The following is a 24513-nucleotide window of genomic DNA, read 5'->3' on the forward strand; positions in this document are numbered from 1 at the left end:
TCTCTGCTTTTCGGCTCCCACAAGCATGTATAAGAGAGATAGATATGATTTTCTCAGCTTTCTTATGGTCTGGCAGTGATCTTAATCCCAAACAAGCGAAGGTTTCCTGGGAGGAAGTTTGTCATCCTAAAGAGGAAGGAGGTCTTGGTCTGCGATCTCTAAAAGATATGAACAAGGTCACTCAGCTCAAGCTCTTGTGGAGGCTGATCTCAAATAAGTCCTCTCTCTGGGTAAAATGGATTAACTCAACCATTCTCAAGAATGAGTCAATCTGGTATGTAAAGGAGAATGATCAAAAAGGTTCATGGATGTGGCGCAAAATTCTAAAAATCCGACCTCTTGCTCGGCAATTTTGTAAAGTTGAGGTTAATAACGGGAAGTCGACCTCTTTCTGGTATGATCAGTGGTCTTCTGGGGGTTGCTTGATGGAATCCATAGGTCCATGGGGTCAGATTGACATGGGAATCAGACAATATGATACTATCCAGACAGCTCGGACAAAAAGAAGAAGAAGAACTCATTAACAAGATCGTCTTCTCACTATTGAACACCAGCTTTGCTGTTTGAATCAATCTGCTGCAGAGGACGTGGTTCTTTGGAGAGGGAAACATGATGTGTATAAACCTCAGTTCAGTACTCGGGATACGTGGAACCATGTAAGAACCACATGTGAAAAGGTGTCTTGGCACAAAGGAATTTGGTTTGGTCATGCCACTCCGAAATTCAGATTTTGCACTTGGCTTGCTATACGCAACCGACTTACCACAGGAGACCGGATGATTGCTTGGAACACAAGTAATGATGGTAACTGTGTGCTATGTAATCAACACTTGGAGACTCGAAATCACCTTTTCTTTGAGTGTAGTTACACTTCACTCTTATAGCATAAGTTGATGAATGGGATCATGGAGAATAGCTATACGGAGGAGTGGAATGCCATTCTGGCTTTTATGTCTCAGCTAAAGCTCTCACAGGTTGAGAGTTTCCTAGCTCGTTACGTTTTCCAGTCGGCAGTGTACGTAATTTGGCGAGAGAGAAATTCAAAAAATCATGAGGAGAATCCTCGACCTCTGGAGAACCTCTTCAGAACAATAGACAAGATGATCAAGAACAGAGTTATGTCTCTAAAGACTCAAGACAAGAGACTGGAGAGAGCATTTCAAGTTGGAGAGAGCATTTCAAGTCTGGATTGCATAATGTTTTTGGCAACATTAGTTAAAAAAAAAGATACGGTGATATTGGTAAACTTTGCTATAGTTTGATTAATCAAATTTGTTATTAATACAAAAAAAAGGAATTTAAGGTGGAAAATAAGACAACTTATAAGTATTCAACCTTCTATTCAGTCATATTTTAATGGATTCTGTTGAATCGAACTTTTCGTGTGTCCGTTGTAACTATAGATTATTATGTCAAAGTATGTAACAGTTATATGTCAAATACATGTTAATCTAGACGACTACATTTCTCAAAGAAAGCCCAAGATTTTTGAAAATTATTATTTTCTATAGATATTCTGGACATGTGGTCATCTACCTAATTCTTTACAGCAACGAAAACTTAACCTACTATCTGACTAAACTGGAATCGAGGCAGATTACTTGTCAATGCCAAAAGAAAGAATAACAAAATAAAAAACTGTGAGTGCTAGTTAGATTTTCTTTTCTTTTTTTTCTTTAATGAAAAAGGCTTTAGTTAGAAGTTCTTGTGATAAAACTTTCAGCATAAAAACATATCTTATGAACGAACGTTTTTACTTAGTTAAATAAAACTTGCGTTTCATTTGGTTTGCGTTTTACCAATCAATAAAATAATTTGCGTTTTTACTCACAAAAATATTATGGCGGAAAATTTACCAAATCAACACTTTCATATTAATAAATTATATGCTAATACTATCTTAAATTTTAAAATACATACCAATAATTTTTTTAATGATAAATAATTATATCGTAAATAAAGTTAAAATATAATTTGTATATTATTACATGTAAATATATTATTAAAACATATTGAAAGATAAGCTAGATATTTAAAATAAAAATTAAAAAAATTTAAATAAATTTTAGTTATTTTCACATTTTGTAATAACTAGTTCAATTATTGATATTTGTTTATTATTATAACAAATCGAATACCATATAAAATAGTTTGATCAGTTTAATATGTATTCCACCATTCCGCAAATTTTAATTTTTTTCACAGTTTAATTATTTTTTCCGTGATTCCGCGATTAAACAATGGTTACAAATCGGAACTACTTTTTTTTTCTTTGGACTTATGTGTTTCTCTTCTTAAGTTTGTATATTATTTTATTTTGAGCTTATTTTACAATACTAAAAAGGGGATATGAGCTACTCTTAGACTGTCCACGTCTGATTGAAAAATCGGACAATAGGATTGCTTTAAATCGCCATGTCAAACTTACGTGTTAAGCGTCAATATTTATTCTTTTATGACTATTCCTCTTCGCCTTCACCGATCGATTCCTCTGCACTACGCGATTACTGTAATCCACCCTTCGTGAATCTGTAATGCTCTTAAATCTTCCTTTAATGGTTTCGTTCCAGCTCCCCCTCTTTCTCCTTCTATATAATCTGATGTTTAATCCAAACCCTTATTCAAAACCTCCACTGAAAAAGGTACAGCGACCGCCATGAAATCCACAGGAAAGTCTCCAGTCCCCAGCCGCAAGCCTCACGTCGTTGTATCTTTAGCGACGTCTCACATGAACCAGCCGAAATTGAGCTCCTTTTTCGGTTAATCCATTTTTGGGAGGCAAGAAACATTGCAAAAGGCAAGACCTTTATTGGGTTGGAGCTCCTCCAATACGACGAACAGGTACGAGTGCTTATACCCGACTTTTTTCCATCGTAGTTCATTGAGTTTTGGGTTTGATACAAAATGAGATTAAACAAGGCCGTGAATTTTGGGTTTAATATCTACTCTGTCAGGGTACTGTGATGCATGAGTTCATCTCATCTACCCGTGCTCCACGATGCTCGCCTCATCCTAAAGCAAAAACAACTTACAGCCTTCTGAAATTTTAAGCTACCAGAAGCAAGGAGATTTATCGAGTTGCTAATCAGAGTTTAACAATTTCTTTTTTTGAATGAAAAGTTTAACAATTTCCCTCTTGCACAACTTTGTTCTCTTCGTGCTTGACGACATCAGCTTCTCTATTGACGCATACAGGTTCAGGTTCCACTCTCATGACGATATCCAAGGTCTCAGGGGTGATATCTACGGTAATCTGTCTCATTTTAAAAATCTTCTCCATCTTAATTTGTTTGTCTGCATATTAATTTAGATTTTTGGCTTCATTTAACTACTAATCTTCCTCAAAAATGTTGTATATGTTGGTGGCCACTTGAAGCTGGTTAAAGGACAGTCTCTCATTGACTGTTCCGTCCTTGACGAAGTGGAACTAGCAACATGTGTCGTCTTTTTGGTTCATTTGCAGTCGAAAGAGTAAATGCTTCCTGTTAATAGAATGCAGACTTCTCTCTTTAGAGCAAAGCTGACCCCTCTGCCGCACAGACCAATATAACTTAACCTCTATTAATTTTTTTTTTGCAGGAGACCTGTTAAGAAGATTTACTTTTGGGACCACGCTGCAAAAGATTTCTACAAGAAGTTCACATCCAGTGAACACAATCCCACCGTGCTTTTAGTCACGCCAGTGAACACAAAACGCCTTGTAGGTAACTATTTCTTCCTTTAGCACACCCAACACACTGCTAATCCTCACGTTTACTGTTTTGCCAAGTTGTTTGTCATATGTTGGTACTGTTATCCTTGTTTACCAATTTGATGTATTTTGAAAATACATAGGCAATGGTGTGGATATTTAGGATATTTTGAGGCGTGGTAGTTAAGATATTTTGTTTTGATTCATGATCTCAAACTTGAAATAAACATACATGTGCCAAATGGTGTCCTCTTCAAGAAACCACTGCATCCATGTTCTTATGTTAGTGACCATCATAAATTAGACTTTTATTACTAAAAGGTCATCAAGTTTAGGTTAGTGTCTAACGTTGATTTAGTTTGCTCTTCACGCACTCTATATAATGCTTGCTTGATAGGTTTTGCAAATCGTAATGTTGACTTTGATTGCTCATATCTCATGAAGTTCAGGTTGATTTCTAACGTAGAATTAAGTTGCTGTTCAAGTGTATGTGTTAATTGTGACTTTACGAATATGTTGCCATTTTTTAAACGGATCACTAACGTGTATTTTTTAAATATTGATATTAATAATATTCTAAATAAGAAGTGTACATACATGATTAATATTAGGAGACTAGATAGTTGTGCGGGATAAGATGTATATATTAATGTTGAAATTATATATTATGATTATGTATAACATAAGATATAATTTAAGCGATAGTTAGATAGAACTAAAGGTATGATTGTTATTAGAGGCGAAACCAGAAACTTTTTATAATGAGTTCACTAACATTAAAATTTAATATATGGTGTTTGCAAGTTTGAGAAGAAGTGATACCACTCAAATTATCCTAAGGAGTGATTTATACTCTCTCAAATAAGAGGTCGAGTTGTAGTACTTAGGGATCGAATTCACAGGGAGCTAGGGAACCAATTAAATCTAAATAGTTTATGATTAAGCTAGGCTAATAGTTTTTAAAGCAGTAAATATAGATAGCAAAGCAGTAAACAATAAACAAGTTGAACAAGACTATTGTTCAGCTTGGCAGGGAGTTGTTTGATGGAATGATGGTTGCTAGATCTAGGGTTTCTATTCAGGTATTGGAGATTATAATCCTATAGATGTCTAACAGTTGCATGCATGATATATTAGAGCTCAACCCCTTAATCACAGTGATCAGCGATGGCAATGTTTCACTGGTTAACTAACTAGATCTTGGATCTCAACTGTCGTTTATTGATCACAAGAAAGTGTCGATCGATGGTCCTATAGGGATATCGATCGATACACCTTTCACAAATACCGATCGATTGTCAGAAGACAATATCGATCGATGCTTCTAGTTAAGCCCTAGGCGTAAGTTGATAATGCTCACTAGCTTTCTAGTTCAGCGGTAGCCCTTTTCCAGTAGTCTAGTATGACAGATTAGATTCAGGACTGGATGGTCAAGGATGCTTGACTCATGCAGATTCCTAGGTTCAATATTCTAGTTAGCTAATCTAGAACAAGCATTAAGAACAATCAATCAATGAATACCATAACTTAGCAATCTATAGTTGGGGATAATCCCTCTAACCTATTTGAACCCTAAACCTAACAGGTGGATCTATTCAGACATGAAGTTTGTCACAGAAATCATAGAAAGAATAGATGAAAATCATAAATAATATAAAACCAAAACAATGGAGTTCCAGGAGGACTCTGAAGGAGTTCCTACTTTCTCTCCTAACTAAGAACAAGAATAAAATAAAGCTTAGCCGTCAACAATGGCTTAGAAAACACATAAATAGGGTTTATGGTCGTCCAAGGGTATTCTGGTAATTTGGGGTTTCTTCTGGGCTTCAGTCAGTCATAAAATATGCTCGGCCCACGTTCTGGTATCCATATCGATCGATGTCAAGAGTGTTGCATCGATCGACATACATTCATGTTCTCTACAGCTTCCTCTCGCGAGGCATACTGACCACTCCTCAGTAAAACAGGCATAGCTTCTGCTACTGGATGCTGATTGATCTGAAAACTGTGGCATTGGAAAGCTAACTCAAATATATATCTTGTGTCAAAAGATGAGTGCAATCTAACGGTCGGAGGGTCTCCATCCATAGCTAGACATCTGACGCGTATGTGCAGTTCTGCACCTTAAAAGGCTCCAAAATCACCATATTTCTTCAGAACGTACATGAACCTGTAAATACTCTAAATAGACTCTATAGAGTAGTAAATATATATTAAAACACTTATAAACCATGGCTGAAAGTGGGTAAAATCCATGGTCTATCAAGAAGCTTTGAAATTTTATTTTTTTTATATTTCGCCTATCACATTGTAGTAGTTATGGATTTAGGGGTTTAACACATAAAATCGAAAAAGTGGATCAATAACATATTATAAGCAAAACAATAATTGTGTGAAATAAAAAAAGTATAGCTCCTTTAAATTCAGAAAACATAGTTGCATAATAAAATAAATTGAAGGTTATTTGACCCTATGTAAAGGTTGTTCCAGATGCGGCCAGTACGTCAAACTTGCTGGTGGTTCATTCCTGGAAGTTTCTTCTCATCTTCAAGGTCGTCTAAAGCAGAACTCTCACGGCGGTGAAGATGGTGACACTCACATGCTTATATTTCTTGCTTTAGAAGACTAATACACTAAATCGAGACGATTTACAGTGATTCAGTCTCCTCGAAACAGAGATTACCTCTTCTAGCAGTAACAAAACCGAGTACAACACATTTATCTAGAAATAGATTTTCAACGTCCTCTTTCAGCAACGAGAGGCGGTTCTCAAGAACGTGAGTGCTCTGCTAAATGCATGAAAGTAGGTATGGAGAAAAGGGTTCTTTCATTAACACTTGACATCATACTAAAGTTTCATCGCTTTGTCGTCTCTACGGATCTGTCGATTTAATGGCGATAGATCAGATGGGTTACCGTTTTTAACAGAAAATAGAGTAATAATGAATTTTTATTGATGCTATGATTATATTGAGAGGATTGATAAATCAACTAATCGAACTTGAAGCTGAAGGTTTATCACGTAAAAGTATTCGTCGAAAAAAGTATAGATGGTATGAAGTTCTTTTAAATGAATGTTAGTGTGAACGCATTAAGTTCACAGTTTTTGTGAGAAACGTTCTCTGCGTGACACCTAAGCGGTTTACTAAATAAAAGCTTCTCGTGATGCCACTTCACCACGTCACATTTTTTGCCAATAAACTTTTAAGATAAATTTTAAAAATGTTTCTCTTTTAATATTCTGGGGATATTACAAAAATTATTTTAGTTAGTCTTATTTTGAAAGATTAATGAAAGAGTGTAGTAACTTTTCATTGGAATAAGGTTGGTCTTTTTCTTTTAATAATATAGATCGTCTTGACACTAAAAAAAACTGAAACTGTGTCTAACACGTGGCAGAATAAGGTTGATTTTGCCAAAAATATGAAAAAGTCAATACACTCAATACCGACAAGTCAACCATTATTTTTACTTGGGGCATAGCCCCCGCGCAAGCGCGGAGCCGGATACATTATTTGATGAGTTTTGTAGTGTTGTGTATGGGTTGTTGTCATTTTTTTTTTAACTTTTGATTTTCCGTGTTGTTTATTATGGTGATGAATGGAACATCGGATATCACACAGTTTGATTAAGGTGATATAAGAATGACCGGCGAATTCATATTTGTTGATATTTTATTATCTTATCTTCGTAATGATTTGATGGACATTAACATTATTAGCGCTTCCATGTTCAAAAGTTGAAATTTAAGGTATTGGTTAGTGTTTACTTAGGTAGTTGTTAGTATATAAATCAAATAGCGTAAAAAAAATGTATAATATTCGAATTTAAAAATTTAACAATTTATATGAACAATAATTTTTTTTTTTTTTATCCAAAATTAACTTCAAAAATATAGAATTGTAGTATACTGTTTTTTTTATTAAATTAATAACTCTAGAAATTTATAAAATTATATAATTACAAAATTATTTATTTTTATAGTTTTTACTGGACTTTGTTAAAAATGATTTGTGATAGACAAAAAAAAGTCAGGCTGAAATGAAGCCATGGATTACAATATGATGTGGACAATGAGTGAAGATGTTATTAGTCACATATTCTAAATAGAAGGTTACATATTTTTAAGTATATATACTGAAATAACTTTTCATGATCAAGAATCAAAGTAGAAAGCCCATGAATTCGCCATGTCTAAGATAAAAACGATTTGTTTCAAAGCTAAGAATATGGTAATGAATTAATGAGTTGGTGCGAGGGTCATGATGTTCATACCTTCTCATCTTAAAGTAAGAGGATGATACCCATGATGTTACGTGAATCTCAGAAACGGAGATGACGACCACTAATCTCCTTTGAAATTTGGCAAGGACGAATATCGTCAAATCGCATCGGTCAGAAATAGCATCACCGCATCAGTAATCATTTTAGAACAGAGAGATAATAACATCAACGTGGAGATGGACAGAATGAAACAACCAGATGTTGGTATCTCTTTTGGGGGCTCGTTTTTTATAGTGGTTCATCTGATTTTGGTTATGATCGCTTGAGATTTTGACGTAATCAGTATATAAGAAATCAAGAGAGATGGGAGACGATGAGTTGAGTGAAAAAAAAGGCATATTGAGAAGACAACAAACAACTATAAAGACTAAGTGGTAAACCAAAATAGAAAAGGGTATTGTTTCAAACGTTAAAAAAAAAGACAGGTCATGCATAAGTTTGCAGAAACTCTAAAAACTGACGACAACTAACAATTTACACCTGACAACAACAGACCGGCAAACACTCAGCATGAAACACTTCAGTCTTGATGAGGAAAACTGAAGGAGACAGCACAAGTTTCCAAGGATGGATCCTACTTGCCCCCAAGAGATGGGAACTGAGCAGTATCTCCAATGGTAGGCGCAGCTTCACTACGGTATCCATCAAATCCACCACCAGAAGTACCTTCCCCGTCACGACCACCACGTCCCCTTCCACGACCACCACGACCTCCTCCTCGGTAGTAGTTCTCACCCTCACCTGGTTTCAAAAACTCGTTGATGTTCACAGCCTGTAAACCACATAATACATCCGTAAGCAAACTTATTGACTTTTACAAACTCTTTCATTCAGACAACAATGTAAACCTTCTTAGGCTTCTCTTCTTTGTCATCTTTGCGTTTGTCCTTATCAGAACCCTGGGAGATAGATCAAATGCAAGGTTCAGAACCGGTTAAGAGTGTTTCTAGTCGACAAGACAGGGAGGTAATATGTCTTACCAACTTGATGAAGATTTCATCGAGACTTCTTCTTGTTTGAGAGTTTTTGCATTGATTCAAACACTTTAGTATCAACTTTCCTTTCAGAGGTGTTCTGAGACTGAAGGGCTTTTCTCTTCTCCTCAAGTATTTTTCTCATACTCATCCAGAGTCATTTCCTACCAAACCACAAGCCAATAAGCATTGAAGGATAATAAAGAAAAAAGCCGAGACAAGAGTAAGTTCAGTTCCATGTCCTAATCTAGCAACTTAACATCTCTCTTAACTCATCTGCTTACCTTATCTTCAGACTTTTTCTGCTCCTCCACTTCAGCAGTGTTCTCCTTGTTAGCATCAGCAGCAACCTCATCACCAGCAGGCTTCTCAGTCTCAACACCAGAAACTTTTTCAGTCTCCCTAAAATAGACACCAGAGCTTCTTTTTTAATCCAATTTCACAATCACTACTATGAGACAAAACATCAGAAAATGCTTACACAACAACAACTTCTTCTCCTGGTGTTCCCCAATTTCCACAACCAGCTTCTTCGCTTTTGATGTCACCCCTTCACCAAAACTTAAAACTTAACCTTAAAAGATTAATGCAACAACAACAACAAAAATTGAATGAGGTTAGGACAGACTCTCTGTCTGTTCCACTATGACGCTCGAATGTCCTTTGAGGACGTTCACCGTCACCAGCTTCACCACGTCGACCACCACCACGACGAGCACCGCCATATACACTACGTTTCTTATAGAGAGGCTTTGAAACGCCTGCTTCCTCAGAGGGCTTACTGTTACCATCACCGCCTCTAAAATCACGGTTGTAACCACCACGACCACGGCTAAATCCACCGTCTCCACCACCACGTCCACCGCCACGTGGAGCATCACTCCTAGCCTCTCTCACTAATCAACATCATTAAAAAACAATCAGATACCACGAATGGAATCAAATAGATACGGAATTTTAATAACTTGCTAATCGTGTTAAGCGAATCTCACCAGGTTGAGCAAGCTGCCTCGACGGAGCAGATGACTTAGCAGAGACGGCGGAAACAGGTGCAGGTTTCTTAGGCTTATCTGCAGCGATGGAAACGGCGATCTGGCTCGGATCCTTAGCGCCGTCATCCAACAGATCAAAAGGGTTCAAAGTTGCCATATCTTCAAATCAATCGAATTGATTACAACCCTTGTTTTTTTTTCCTAACCAAAATTATCACACAGACAGAACACAACTGATTACATCAGTTGGTGAGAGAAATCTATAATTGCAACGAAGGTGTAACATTTCATATTTGGAGGGTTTTTGCGAGGAGACGTACATGAACCTTATCAACACCTAAATTTACTACTGAAATAAATCGGTTGAGATTCAATAAACAATTAGATTTAGTTTTGTGTATCGGCTTCAGGATAGATCTCCATCACGGGCTCGCCGAGGAAGACCCCGCCGGCTCGCCTAAGCTATAAAAAAAATCAAAAATTAGATTCGAAACAAAAAAAAAACTCAGATTCGGACAAGAACTAACGTACAGATTCAATAGCGGCATCGATCTTAGCTTTAGACCGCTTGGTAGAGCGTAGAGACGATGAAGACACAGTTCAGGAGATGAAGAAGAAGAACAGAAACGCTTGGAAGCGAAGAGCTACGTCTCGTCTCAACCATATCTCAGGAAATCTAAAATATCGGAGAGACTTTATGTAAATGTGGGACCCACAAACATAAAGGAGTTGCTGACGTGTCACAAAGATTCAAGACCCTCAGAGGAAGCCGAGGGGCAAGAGCTTCCGACCTTCATAAATATATATTATGTTCGGCCATCAATGTACAAAGGTATCAGTTAGCTTAGTGGTATAAATGTTGGTGTTTATATCTCAATAACCCTGTTTCGAGCCATGGGCTTGACACTTTTTCACACTTTTTAAAAGTGGAGTCCACAAAACGATGACGTGGCGCGCTGAGAAGTGAGCAAAAACTGATCTATTATAATATAGATTTTATTTTATTTAAACACGAGTCAACAGTCAAATTGAAATCAAATCACAAATAATAGTATCTGAGAGTAACAATCATGAAATCCTTGTATGTTTCCGTGTCACTTACTTATAAGTACAACCCACATTTTAATTTCAGCACCCTAAGTAACAGTAGACGTGACACACACTAGACATACATGCATACACATAGAGCCGGCTTAGATAGGACGAAACCAATCCGTTGTCCCCCTATTTTTTAATAGATAAAGGTCTGATTTTTCTCTAAAAATAAATATATTTTTATATTAAAATAAGAAATGGAGCCCAAATTTTTTTTATATGAAAATATTTTTTTTATTTCCAAAAATTTATTTTTAAAAGTACTTCTGGTATTTTTTAAAAAAAATATCTATCAGATTTTTTTAAAAAAATAATAGCTTAGAAATTAAAAAAAAATTGTTCAGGGCCATGACACCATTGAGGCCCCTGCATACACACGAGCATTTTTGTTGAAATGTGACCGAACAAATCACGTTTTTATATAATATCACTGGAAAAATTGTTCTTTTCATATGCAACTAACTTAACTAATTCTCAGTTTTGCACCTCGCAGAAATAAAAGCACCATCGCACTTGTTAACCATAGCGAACACACGCACAAAAGCCATATGTCGATAGAGGCCGTATTGGGCTAATATGATACTTCAATGGGCCACTACAGCCCAAATAGCATCGCACTTATTAACCATAGCGAACACACGCACAAAAGCCATATGTCGATAGAGGCCGTATTGGGCTAATATGATAATCCATTGTCCCCCTATTTCTTAATAATAGATAAAGGTCCAATTTTCTTTTATTTTTATATTAAAAATAAGAAATGAGACCCAAATTTTTTTTATATGAATATTTTTTTATATTCAAAAATTTATTTTTAAAAATACTTCTGGTATGTTGAAAAAAATTATATCCATCAAATTTTTTTTAAAAAATAATATCTTAGAAATTAAAAAAAAATTGTCCGCAGGGCCATGACACCATTGAGGCCCCTGCATACACACGAGCATTTTTGTTGGATTGTGACATAACAAATCACGTTTTTATATAATATCACTGGAAAAATTGTTCTTTTCATATGCAACTAACTTAACTAATTCTCAGTTTTGCACCTCGCGGAAATAAAAGCACCATCGCACTTGTTAACCGTATGTCGATAGAGGCCGTATTGGGCTAATATGATACTTCAATGGGCCACTACAGCCTAAATACCCGAGCAAATATGATCTTGTATCATCATCATAAGCATAGCACAAAACACAAGAACAGCTTTGCAGGAGATTGAACAATAACACAAGAACAGCATTACGAAATTCATTTTTCAATAGATAACAGAGGAACACACTTTGTTATTTTCTTTAAATGAAAATAAATAGTTCTTTACGTAAAAAGATTACAGACTGAAACACCTCTTATGTAATATTCAAAAGAGAACATAAACATTCAATTAAAGAATAATTTGAAAACAAATCTTTTTTATCTCACAACCAAAGAACAAAACAAATAGACAACAACCTTCTTTCTTCTTCTTCATCTATATCTACAACACATTCTTGCAAAAAGTAGACCATTTTTTCCTTTTCAACATCTAATGAACACAGTGAAGGAGTCTTGAGAGAGGTATATAACCATCTCTTGAACCGTGGGAACCAAACCTTTTTCACCAACCGATCCAATCACAAGCAGTCCAAACCGCAGATCTCAAGAACAGGACCACCTTTCGCCACAAACGGATTAACTCTAACCCAAAGAAGTGTAAGAATAGAAGCAATGAGGATGGACCAGACGATAATAATGGTCGGCATCCTATCTTGTTTCCCAAGCAAACCTTTAAGGAAAGGGTAAAGATGAATCACCACCCAAAGTGCAAAGAACAACCTTCCGAAAAGCGGTCCCCATGAGTCATATCCATTGCTTATAGCGTCAGAGATTCCAACTACGATTCCAATCATGTTTATGATGAGAAGAGTCGTTGGAGGGATGAGAAGTGAAGTCCATTTGAAGAGGTAAAGGTCTGAGAACTCGCCGTCATCAGCTGCTTTTGACGTGACCGTGAAGTTAGTGTCCACACCAGCAAGAACCTTGAGAAGACCTTGGAAGAGAGCAAAGAGATGCGCAGAGACACCTCCTATGACCCAAAACTGTTCGTTTCTCCACCAGTCATCGATCCCAACTTTGCCCCATTGCATCTCGAGGATACCCGTTATGGCAATGGACGAGAAGAGCGCCATGAAGAGAATACTCGCATAGTTGCTTATCTGCAAAAAAACAAAGAACCAATTCAGAATCATCATGTAATAAAGATTCATAATCTGAGAAGTGAGAGCTGAAGATGAATGTTTCATACCTCAGGAACGATGAATTTTCCTGTGAGAAGACAGATGGCAGGGAGAGAACAGTAAACGATGAGAGGAAGAGAGGTCCACGGGTAAACCACGGAGTTAATGTAGGACAACCTCTCAAGCCATTTCAAACCACCTCCATAACCATACCAAATAGGACAATGCCTGCTCAAGAAAATCTCGACGGAACCAAGCGCCCATCTAAGAACTTGATGAAGACGGTCTGAAAGATTGATTGGAGCTGACCCTTTGAAAGCAGGTAGCTTAGGTGTACAGTACACAGACCTCCAACCATGAGAATGCATCTTGAAACCCGTAAGAATATCTTCAGTAACAGAACCGTAGATCCACCCAATCTGTGTTTTTTTTGGGTACAAAAGTCATCATCAAAATCAATAATCTATTGCACACAAGAAATTTAGGAGTGTTCAATCCGGTAATCCAAACCAATTAAAACCGAACTGAAATAGAGTAAGTGATTTAGATTTGGTAATACCGAAAAAAGGAATGGATGTTATTTTCTAAAAGCCGCATGGATATGGTTTTGGTATATAAACCGAACCAAACTAAAGTAGATATGGTTTTAATATGGTACCTAATTTTCCGAATTGAACACCTACAAGAAAATGTGTAGAAAAATGAGGAGTTGCGTACCTCTTTTCCCCATTCGGTTTTATCCTCATATCCGCAACTAATGACTTGGATAGCTTCTTTAAGCAGACAAGCAGGGCTTGCGTTTCTAGCCATCCCACCGTTCTGCATACGAGCAGACGCAACAAACACAGGAGACTGACCAAACTTCTTCTCCAACTTCAGCTGCATCGCCTCCGTTGATTGTTCTACATTAGAGCCTAAAAAAAAAGCATTTATTTAGCAAACGTTTCTGATACCAAAGAAAGAAGTTTATTATACACACATGGAATTGCAATGTACCTTTAGTGACGCTACCCTCTTCAATATTCTCTAGAGCGTGGATCTGCTTAGACGCTTCCCTATTCTTCTTCTTCTTATCCGCAGCCACCTTCTTTGCTTGACGGTTCTTCCTCGAACCACAGCACATGAAACACCATTTTGGCCAGCAGTTGCATGTCTTACGCGGAGCCTTCTTCTTCTTTGGTGCATCAAACCCGTAAAGCGCTTGCCTCCTGAAAACACAACCTGTCCCAACGTATATAGGCCCTTGTAACCCATCCAAACCCTTCATATTGATCTGTAAACCACAAAGATTCATTATTAGTTGGGAAAATGTAACATGAATGTTCAAGAAGACTCGTGGATGCACTACTTACATCGAAGAAGACAACATTGCGATTAGAGTATCGATCGTGCCTATCAATCCCATCGAATCTTTGAGGGAACTGAACGTAACAGATTTTCTTTCCGGACTGAGGATCCATCATGAAACACATTGCTTCTCTAAGAGCTTTGCTATTGTTGATGTAGTGATCACAGTCGACGTTCAGAAGATACGGAGCGTTTGATAGAACCCCCGAGACACGTATCTGTAGATGAATCAAAAGAGTCAAGAACCAGTTGAAATGAATTTACAACAAGAAGGTTTTAAGAGCTGATATTTACCAGTGAATTCATAGCTCCAGCCTTCTTATGATGATCAAATCCAGGTCTCTTCTCACGAGAGACATAAACCAACCGAGGCAACTCGTTGTTTTCCACATCACGTACACCATCACTTCCAAGGAACACCTATTACAAGAGAAAACCATTAAAGTTTACATATTACATACTCCCTCTGTTTTTAAATACTTGATGTTTTAGAGAATTTTCTTGGTTCCAAATTAGATTATGTTATATGACCAATGATATTAGCAGTCTATTTTACTCTTGGTCAAACTGTAGTTAGTTGAATAGTTAATGATGTTTTTTTCAGAAAATGTAAGGAACCAAATATTTTCTTAATCTATGTTTTAAAACATCATCTATTAAAAGCAGCATATGATGAAATGAAACTGACCTGAATCATGCCAGGATGATCTCTTACACTATTACCAGGCCAAGGTGTACCATCTTGCATAGTCCAACCTTCCTCAGGCACTTTCTGTGCCGTCGCTACTAAAGCATTGATCTTTACTTTGAATTCTTCATAATCTCTCTGTCAAAACACACACAATCTTCCAAATCAATATCCAAAGCCATCATTATCCTCTAATATAACAAAAGACTGATACTAAGCAAAGAAGTAAGTAACCTTCATGGCTCGGCGTTCCCTGACAAAAGCAGGATGGACTTTATTCTTCAAGTAGTCCATCTTATGGCAGAAGTACCACTCAGGAGCACGCGGCTCGATACAGTACTTCTTACAGAAAGGAACCCATTTCCTCGCGAACTCAGCAGTCTCTGAGAGAGCTTCAAAAGTAAGCATAGCAGCACCATCATCAGATACATAACAAGCAACCCTATCAACTGGATAGTCAACCGCAAGAATAGACAAGACAGTGTTCGCTGTAATAAGTGGAGGCTCTTTCAACGGATCCACCGTACTGACAAATACATCCACAGCTGATAGCTCCGATGGTTTGCCTTCTTTCTCATATCTGCAAAAACAGAAAAAAAAGGTGAAAAATTATATTATTACCAAAACAAAAGTCTTAATGTTTTTCAAGTTACCTTAGTGAGAGTCTGTCCAAGTATGTTTCTCGCTCGATAGGGTACCACTTAGGGAACTGATCAAGAACCCACGAAACAGCAAACCATATCTCACAGATGACGGAGATAAGCCAGAGTGCGTAAGCATCTTTGACAGGGTGAAGAATACGGTAGTGAAAGAAGAGACCAAGAATCACAAGACGCAGAACAATCAACATCCTGTATGGATTGATCTTGCTTGATTTGATTGGTATCTTCCTAGACAATGGCTGCCTTCCCTCATCCATCCTATAAAATACAACAAAAAAAATGCGTTCATAAATATCACAGAGACATAAACGCAAAAGACTTTGTGTGTGTTATGTCTTTACATTGGGATATCATCACCATCTTCAAAATCAGGATCTCCTTCGTGTCTAACCACCTGGAGTTTCTCATTCTGCTTCTTTTTCCAGTCCTCCATACGATCTTTCCAAGCCACACTTCCGTAACCGTAGACAGCAAGATCTTTCTGAGGAACCATAGGTCTCGGATGTGCTGCATATTAAAACAAAGCAAATGAAAAACTCAGTAACCATAGGTCCATCACATTTTTCTACTCATTAAGTAAAGTACCAGCAATGGTTGGGTCAGAGAGAGAAGCTGGGTGACTTTTATTGCTGTGACCACCAATTGAAGGAGGAACGATGAGAGCATGTCTGTCAGAAGAAATCTCAATGTCCTGTGATTATTAACAAAAAGCCAAAATGTGAGAGAGAGACTGAAGATGTGTGAGCAATGAAGGAGACTAATTACCTCGTCGCCATAAGTGAGCAATGGAATCTGGGAGCCAGGAGGAGCTGAATCCAAATCAGACTGTGGGAAACCAGAGTGGCGACGAGAGACAGACATCCCCTCAGAGACCTGATCAAATCCAACCCCACCGTTCTCGTACTCAAACTCATTGTCTAAATCGTCAATGTCATCTTCCTCTTCATCATTTTCAACTCTTGGACTTCCTATCAAACAACAACAACAACAACAAATCAGCAAACTCTCTAAAAGCATATAATACAAGACAAGTCTAAAGAATAAAAAAAAAAACCTTTGATCCGTTTGTAACGGGTTTTGCACTGAGGACAAGCTTGATTGCCTTCACGCCTCTCATACTCATAGCAAGGTCTGCAAACAGGGAATGCACACTCGTTACACGCCACGAAAGGCTCTCCATCGACGGTCAATTCGATCTCGTCTCTGCAGATTTTACACGTCTGCCCACTCAGCTCCTGCACTGATCTTATCTGCACCAATCAAATCAAATACCATCATTTAAAAATCAAAAGAAACATAGATTGGATCTCAGATTCATGATTGCACTTTGTGTCAGGCAACGTATAGATCCAATGTGCAGAAGGAACCCTAAATCTAAATTGAAATTTGTAAAGGTCAAACACAGATCCAGAAGAGAGAGAAAAAAAGGAAAAGACTTTTAGCACAGAAACAGAGAAACCCAGATCCAAAGACAAAGAGAGAGTTGATTAAAAGTAAAGGAGGGAGAGATCTGTTCTTACTCGGGCACTCTCGTCGGCATTAATCAGAACAAACTCGTTCCTGTTGTGTGAACCGGCGACTAACCGACCACCGGTATTCATTTCGTCGGATTGATTCTTCTCACAGATCGGTTGAAAAGTAGGTGATTGATAAATTAAGCAGAGCTCGGTTTCTCAGATCTGTATGTAACAGAGGTTACTTCTTGTCTCCGGAGTCCGACCAGATTAAAAGAAGAAAAGAAAAATATCTAAAAGAAAGATTACAAAATAATGCAAGGAAATTAGAAAGGGAAAAGATGTGTGTGTGTGTGTGTGTGTGTGTGTGTGTGTGATGGTAATTGATTTAGCTGCAAGCCACAGCCCTTTTATCTGTTTCCTCTCTCCTCCTCCTCTTCTCCGAAAGTGCACATTCACAGAAATATAGGATGATTCCGGACAGAGAGAGAGAGAGAGAGAGAGAGTCAATGGTGGGAGAGAGAGGCGGAAGATGTAAAGGGGCGGGCAGGCCCAAAATCTTTACAAACGCGTAACAGAGAAGAAAATTAGTGAGAGAGAGTGATTAGTTAAATGGTGAGATTATTATATTGTTGGGGAGGGGACCCATTAGACATGTGTGCTCTCTCTGTCCTCCATTCCACTTGTTGCTCTTCTTGTGTTAACAAGACCCCAACTACACATTTTTCTACTTTTGTCTTTTTTTTCTTCTGAAATTAAATCTGGTTATGTGCATTTAACCTCAATTATTCTAGCCAATTATATTATTATTTTGATAGAATTTTTCTTTTTATTATTACTGCAGCATGTGCAAGAAAATAATTTATAGTGAAATTTCATCTGAATTTAAAAAAAAATAAAATCAACGTCATTGTTATTGTCTTCTACTTATTATGTAAAGAGACTTAAAAATGTTGAGAAACAGATATATTGGTGGCACCCATTTATTTACTGTCCCAGACATAAAACACTCTGTACGCATCGTGTCCAAGATCCTAGCTATTTTCTAGGTCTTTTCTTTTTATTTCTTGGTTCTAATTATGCGTGTTAATGCTGATAACATACTCCACTCCATGTTTAGAGATTATTATGTAACTACCGTTTTGTGCACGGGCCGTTTCATGTTTTTTCACTTTATTATTTGTTTGACTTGCATTGGTTTCACTTTTATCTTCGTCCTTCCAAAGATTTGTTTGGTAATTTATTTTTGTTTGTTATTTCGTCCTGCTAATAGTAACTTGTTTTGGTTTATGTTTAGTTATTTACTTTAAATCTCAGCCCCAGTCGCCATATTGATAAAATTTACTTTCACTTTTTCTCCCAGAGAAAATGTGAAATTATTGACACTATCGTATCATACCAGAAATACATATATGCCCATGAATTATGTCTATATATGTATACATTTGCCGACAAATAGGTCGTGGTTTATATAACATACCTAGACGGCAATATTTGGCTTTTAGGAATTCAGTATTTATTGACTTGTTGATAGCCGGGAGAAATAAAGATTATAAGAACTATATATTATAATGTTGCACAATAAACATAAATATATTATATAATGTAGAAAGAGGAACTTTATTAGGTTACTACACATCAAATGTCGTTTTCATGATTGTTTGAATACTGTGTACTGTCTTCTCCAAGCCTTCGTGCCACATGATCTCATACAAACTGTCGGTGCCCTTATATATCATTTTTTTTATTATTGTTATTGTACAAATTTACTTGTTTTTACCAGGAATCTGAATATAGCAACAATATTACTACGACTGAGAAGCACCTTTAGAGTAAAATATTAAGGTGAACAAATTGTTTACTCCTCGCTATTCTTTTTTTTTCCGTCAATAGTTAATTTTATTATTTTATGGGCCAAACCCAGCATTACAAAAATGCCCAAGGTCTATCAAACGAAACCCTAGAGAAAAACTAAAAGCGGCGTCTCCGTTCGCTCACGGCGTCCCCCCGCTTCTAGCCATCATCGGTGATCAACCCAACGATCCACCGGATAAACCCTCACTCACTGGCTTCACAACCTCTTCGCCGCAAACGCTTCCAACCGCAAGTTCCCAATAGTGGAGAGAGTCAATCGGTAACCAAGATCTCATCCGCCTCCTTTCGTCACCGGAACTGGGAAGAAAGCTTGCCGGCACAACCAACCCTTCAACATCGGATAGCTTCAATCGTCTTCCGACGAGAACTCCTCCAACTAGACCAAACCGAAACCGCAAAAACCAAAGATAAAAAAAAACACACCCTAACAAACCTAGGGGACTAAACGCCGGCGGCGCAAGGCAAAGAACGCCTTCACCCCCCGGAAACTGAAGCCGGCGAAAGCGGAGCTAACGAAGCCTCCGCCTCCTGGAAACTGAAGCCGGCGAAAGCGGAGCTAACGAAGCCTCCGCCTCCTGGAGACTAGACCGGCGGCGATGGATCTGTAGAAGCCTCATCCTCCCAGGAAACCCTAATCTGACAAACCGACATCACCCCACCTCACCCTTCACCCAGTCGCGTCGTTACTCCTGCCACCGCGCCACCGCATGTGTCTGTTCACTCCCCGAGTTGACAACTCCGGATGGAAACTGGACAGAGCTCCGACAAAACGAACAGAGAGAGGAGGTGAAGAAGAAGTCGGGGAACGTTTCTAACCAACAGAAAATTGGCTCCGGCGACGGCACGAACGCTCACGTACCGGCTGTACGCCGGACCCAAAACCAGATCTGCTTTTTTCCTCTCTCTGAATCCCTTACTCCTCGCTATTCTAAATTAACCAATCAAGGAAAAAACATTATTTATGTATTTCTTCCGGTTACCATTTATTTAGATATATTTATTTCACTTTCTTCTATTTCCTACTTTTATTTTCCTCTTTTCCCCGCCTATTTATTTTTCTTTTATTTACTCTAAAATAACCAATCACACTTTAAATACGTTAAAACATTTCGTCATTAGAAACTTAAGTCAAACCGATTAACGTATTTGCTGTACTTCAGCATGATTCGATCGTATCACAGCTATTTCAATATGTATAAGAAACCACATGCTCTATCGTTGAATTTACTGGAATATAATTTGGACGACAAAAAAAAAAAAAAAAAATTATATTCCAGTAAATTCAACGATAGAGCATGTGGTTTCTTATACATATTGAAATGCAAACTATTTGTAAGAATACTATAAAATTTTACTATTATATTTGTTGATACATATTGTATAACATGTTATTTGACTTAATTCGGTAATAGTTCACTCGCATAAATATTTTTCTCAATTAACTTCTTTTGTATCTAAAACCTGAATCATGATATATGTAACCATTCGATCAAAAAAAAAGAAAGATATATGTAATTAAAAATGAACTTGTTTGAATCCGTTGAATTATATGGATGAATGATTAGTTTTGAGAAGAAAATGCTAAAAGAATACGAGGGAACCGGATGTCGAAAGAGACGAACAAAATAAATTTAAGTTTTGACAAAAGGTAACGACTATATTTTTCCTTTTGGTAATATACAGCTGAGTTACGTAAACTTCTAACGTAAAATCAATTGGTGATAAATGAATTGATTTATTTATTTTATACATTTTTAGGATCTCTTCCAACTATCATTACATGACACTTTAATATGTCCCCTCGAGATGATGGTTTTTTAAGCGTCAATCTCAGAATGTTCGGACAATGATCGATGGACCAGCTTTGGACTAATCGACGTGGATCTGGTTGGACTACGTGAATCAGGCTCTAGTACCATGTTAAACTAGATGAGTTTCCAACCTAAAATCAATTGGTTATAAATGAATTGACCTATATATTTTATATATTACTTAGGATCCATTCCAACTGTAAGACACTTTTTTTTTTTTTTCAGTGATGTAAGACACTTTGTGCCTAATATATACATCATTCTTGTTGTGCACCTAAAAAAATACATCATTCTTGTAAAAGTGTGTATGTCATCGTTGTTAATTTGCCTATTTGTGATATACGGAGTATTGGTTAATTAGACATGACGCCTGTGTTAAAAACACATGAATTTGGTTTTGTCAATGAACAAATATATCCTAATCAATACATAAACCCACGTTTCTTATTTAAAATTGCAAAAGGTAAAATATCATATTAATAGGAAAACCAAAAACGGGTTGTCAATTTGTTTTGGATCATCAAGTTTCAGGAACGTACTTTCGATGTTTTGAACCTAATTATATAAATCCATTGGAATTGGCAAACCATATAATTTAGAATATTGCAACAGAAACACAATGGCAAAAGTTATTAAAATCGAAATCACATAACGCTTAATCAAGCCTACGTTTAGTTTTGTTTTCTCGGCTTCGCCTACAATTTGCTTCGATCCATTTGTTGAACGACGCATAACATAGTTAACGAGTGAGATAATAACACAATTTTGTGGGGTTTGTTTGTCGTTCACATGATTCTTGCACCAAAAAAAAATTGTCCATTTGTGAGGTTTGTTTGTTTAAACACTCTTGAGGAAGCTAGCAGTTCAGATGGTCATCTTCCACCCGTGGAAGCAAAGGAACAACCTCATACACATTCATACGTCAATCCCGGCTGCAATTGTCTTCTATGGTATTGACAGAGAACTGATAAACACTAAAAAAAATCCTTCAACTCTCTCATGGCAATGTGGCTGCATAGGTTTTTTTTGCAGGTTTTAATTCTCACTGATCAATCTTGTTTTTTTTTTGCCAAAATGACTCAAACCTAGAATATTACCTTCTAAATTTTTTTTTATTTATATGATATTTACAGTTGATAAAAAAATTAACTTATTTGTTCTCTCACTTTACACTACAAGAAAACGTGCCCATAACAACGAAAATTTTCGTCGTAAATTTACATGGTGTTTACAACTCAGTTACGAGGAATCCAACTTTCGTCGTAAACGCCATGTAAATTTACGACGAATATTGTTCGTCGTAAAATCCATGTAAGTTTACGACGAATGTACGTGGAATGAGAAATACGCCGCAATCATTACATCGACATTACAACGAAACATGTTACCGTTATATTTAGGTGAAAACATGTATTCAATGTGCTTTAACTTGCCTAATTTCGTCGTAAAGTCGTTGTAAATATTATGTTAAAACCATGTAAAATACATGTAAAATATTCCTCGTAAAATCGTTGTTATATTTCAACTACCCAACTCGAAAATTTCTCTATATATATGTTATTTCCCACAACTCTCTTCCTCACAACACACAAACGGAAAAAAAAAATCCGAAAAAAAAGATTTCAAAAAAAATCTAAGAAAAAAATGGCCGGTGGCGGTAGTATTTACGAGTTACGGAGTTGGATGTATTTGCACAAAGATTCCGACGGGAGGGTGACGAACGCATTTCTAAGCGGGCTAGAGACATTCATGCACCAGGCGGGCTGTACACCGATTACACAGGAAAGCGGTAAGATGTTCTGCCCCTGTCGGAAATGCAAAAATTCAAAATTTGCACGTAGTGAAACTGTATGGAAGCATTTAGTAAACAGAGGATTTACACCACAGTACTACATTTGGTATCAACATGGAGAGGGTTATGGGCGAAATGAAGCTAATAGTAGTAATAATAATTTTGAGGATGGTCATCATAGTGAAGAACCGAATCATTTGCATAATGAATATAATTATCATCAAGATCATGAGCAGATGGTAGATCATGATAGGGTTCAAGATATGATTAGTGATGCATTTTTAGAAACAACTACAACAATAGCTGATGGAACTGGAAATGTAGAAGAACCTAATTTGGATGCAAAAATGTTTTATGAAATGCTAGATGTTGCAAATCAACCAATCTACACTGGTTGTAGAGAAGGTCTCTCTAAATTGTCTCTAGCAGCTAGGATGATGAATATTAAAACGGATCATAATTTACCTGAGAATTGCATGGATGCATGGGCGGAGTTGTTTAAAGAGTATTTGCCAGAAGACAACGTGTCTGCTGAATCTTATTATGAGATTCAGAAATTGGTTTATAGTCTTGGGTTGCCTTCGGAGATGATTGATGTTTGCATCGACAACTGCATGATCTACTGGAAAGAAGATGACAAGTTAGAAGAGTGTCGATTCTGCAAAAAACTACGATTCAAACCGCAAGGCCGTGGGAGGAATAGGGTACCATACCAAAGGATGTGGTACCTATCAATTACAGACAGATTGAAAAGATTATATCAATCTGAGAGGACTGCTGCGTCGATGAGGTGGCATGCGGAATATGTCCAGAGAGATGGTGAGGTTGCACATCCATCAGACGCAAGAGCATGGAAACATTTCAACAAGGTACACGCAGATTTTGCTACAAATATTCGGAATGTCTATCTTGGGTTATGCACCGATGGATTTAGTCCATTTGGAATGTCTGGTAGACAATATTCTTTGTGGCCAGTCATTCTTTTGCCGTACAATTTACCGCCAGATATGTGCATGGAACAAGAATTTCTATTTTTGACCATATTAATCCCTGGGCCGAAGCATCCAAAACGGTCTTTTGATGTTTTTCTTCAACCGTTGATAGAAGAGCTAAAGCAATTGTGGTCAGAAGGGGTGAGGACGTACGATTTGATTGTTACTTTTTCTTTTGGGTAAACTTCGACATCGTAACTTTTGAAGACAAAGACTCTCTAAGTTTTTTTTTTCTCTACTCTTCATCTTCTTACACAATTGATTATACATTCATTAGCAATATTTCGTTGACGTAACCAAAGTTAGCAAGTATCTATTCTGTCCAATGTCCAAAAGCTTGTCATTTGCAACGCCACCAAAACATTGAAGCCTTGTACTCAGAGTAAGCTCTATAATATTCCCATCGACTGTACTTGTTCTAAAGCTGTGATTGTGATCATGAGAGGCATGAATAATGTGTTTGTGGGGGTGGCGATCTATTTCCCCACCGGAACTATGGTGTCGCACTATTTCTCCATCAAACTATTGCCTCGTTTCATTTCCCCACCAAACGAAAGTTAAATATCTATATACCCACCATATCAAAGTTAAATATCCCTTTCCCACCCAACAAAAATTAAACACTCAAATCCACATAAAA

The 24513-nt window shown here is 37.1% G+C and overlaps 1 protein-coding gene and 1 long non-coding RNA gene across 4 annotated transcripts; one reads left to right on the plus strand and one right to left on the minus strand.

Annotated features, from left to right (window-relative positions):
• The first annotated feature begins 2423 nt into the window (after nucleotides 1-2423).
• On the plus strand, nucleotides 2424-12573 carry LOC106409089. 3 transcript variants are annotated; one of them, XR_007320565.1, is made up of 5 exons: nucleotides 2424-2841; nucleotides 2955-3248; nucleotides 3377-3471; nucleotides 3580-3704; nucleotides 7091-12573. It is a non-coding gene; the product is annotated as an uncharacterized LOC106409089 (long non-coding RNA). The 3 variants fall into 3 exon arrangements; XR_007320566.1 differs by lacking the exon at nucleotides 7091-12573 and having other exon boundaries at nucleotides 2436-2531; nucleotides 2643-2841; nucleotides 3580-6659; XR_002658985.2 differs by lacking the exon at nucleotides 7091-12573 and having other exon boundaries at nucleotides 2428-2841; nucleotides 3580-6659.
• LOC106385333 (cellulose synthase A catalytic subunit 6 [UDP-forming]) lies at nucleotides 12303-17995 on the minus strand. Its single transcript, XM_048750663.1, has 14 exons — nucleotides 17470-17995; nucleotides 17004-17199; nucleotides 16715-16917; nucleotides 16535-16640; nucleotides 16291-16456; nucleotides 15941-16207; nucleotides 15522-15867; nucleotides 15288-15425; nucleotides 14894-15019; nucleotides 14605-14817; nucleotides 14249-14525; nucleotides 13970-14166; nucleotides 13321-13671; nucleotides 12303-13231 (listed from the first exon to the last, which is right to left on the minus strand). Exons 1-14 carry the CDS (start codon nucleotides 17548-17550, stop codon nucleotides 12650-12652), a joined length of 3249 nt encoding a protein of 1082 aa, XP_048606620.1. The 5' UTR covers nucleotides 17551-17995; the 3' UTR covers nucleotides 12303-12649.
• Between the last annotated feature and the right edge of the window lie 6518 nt (nucleotides 17996-24513).

Source organism: Brassica napus, chromosome C3 (assembly GCF_020379485.1).
Source record: "Brassica napus cultivar Da-Ae chromosome C3, Da-Ae, whole genome shotgun sequence".
Classification (NCBI taxonomy): Eukaryota; Viridiplantae; Streptophyta; class Magnoliopsida; order Brassicales; family Brassicaceae; genus Brassica; species Brassica napus.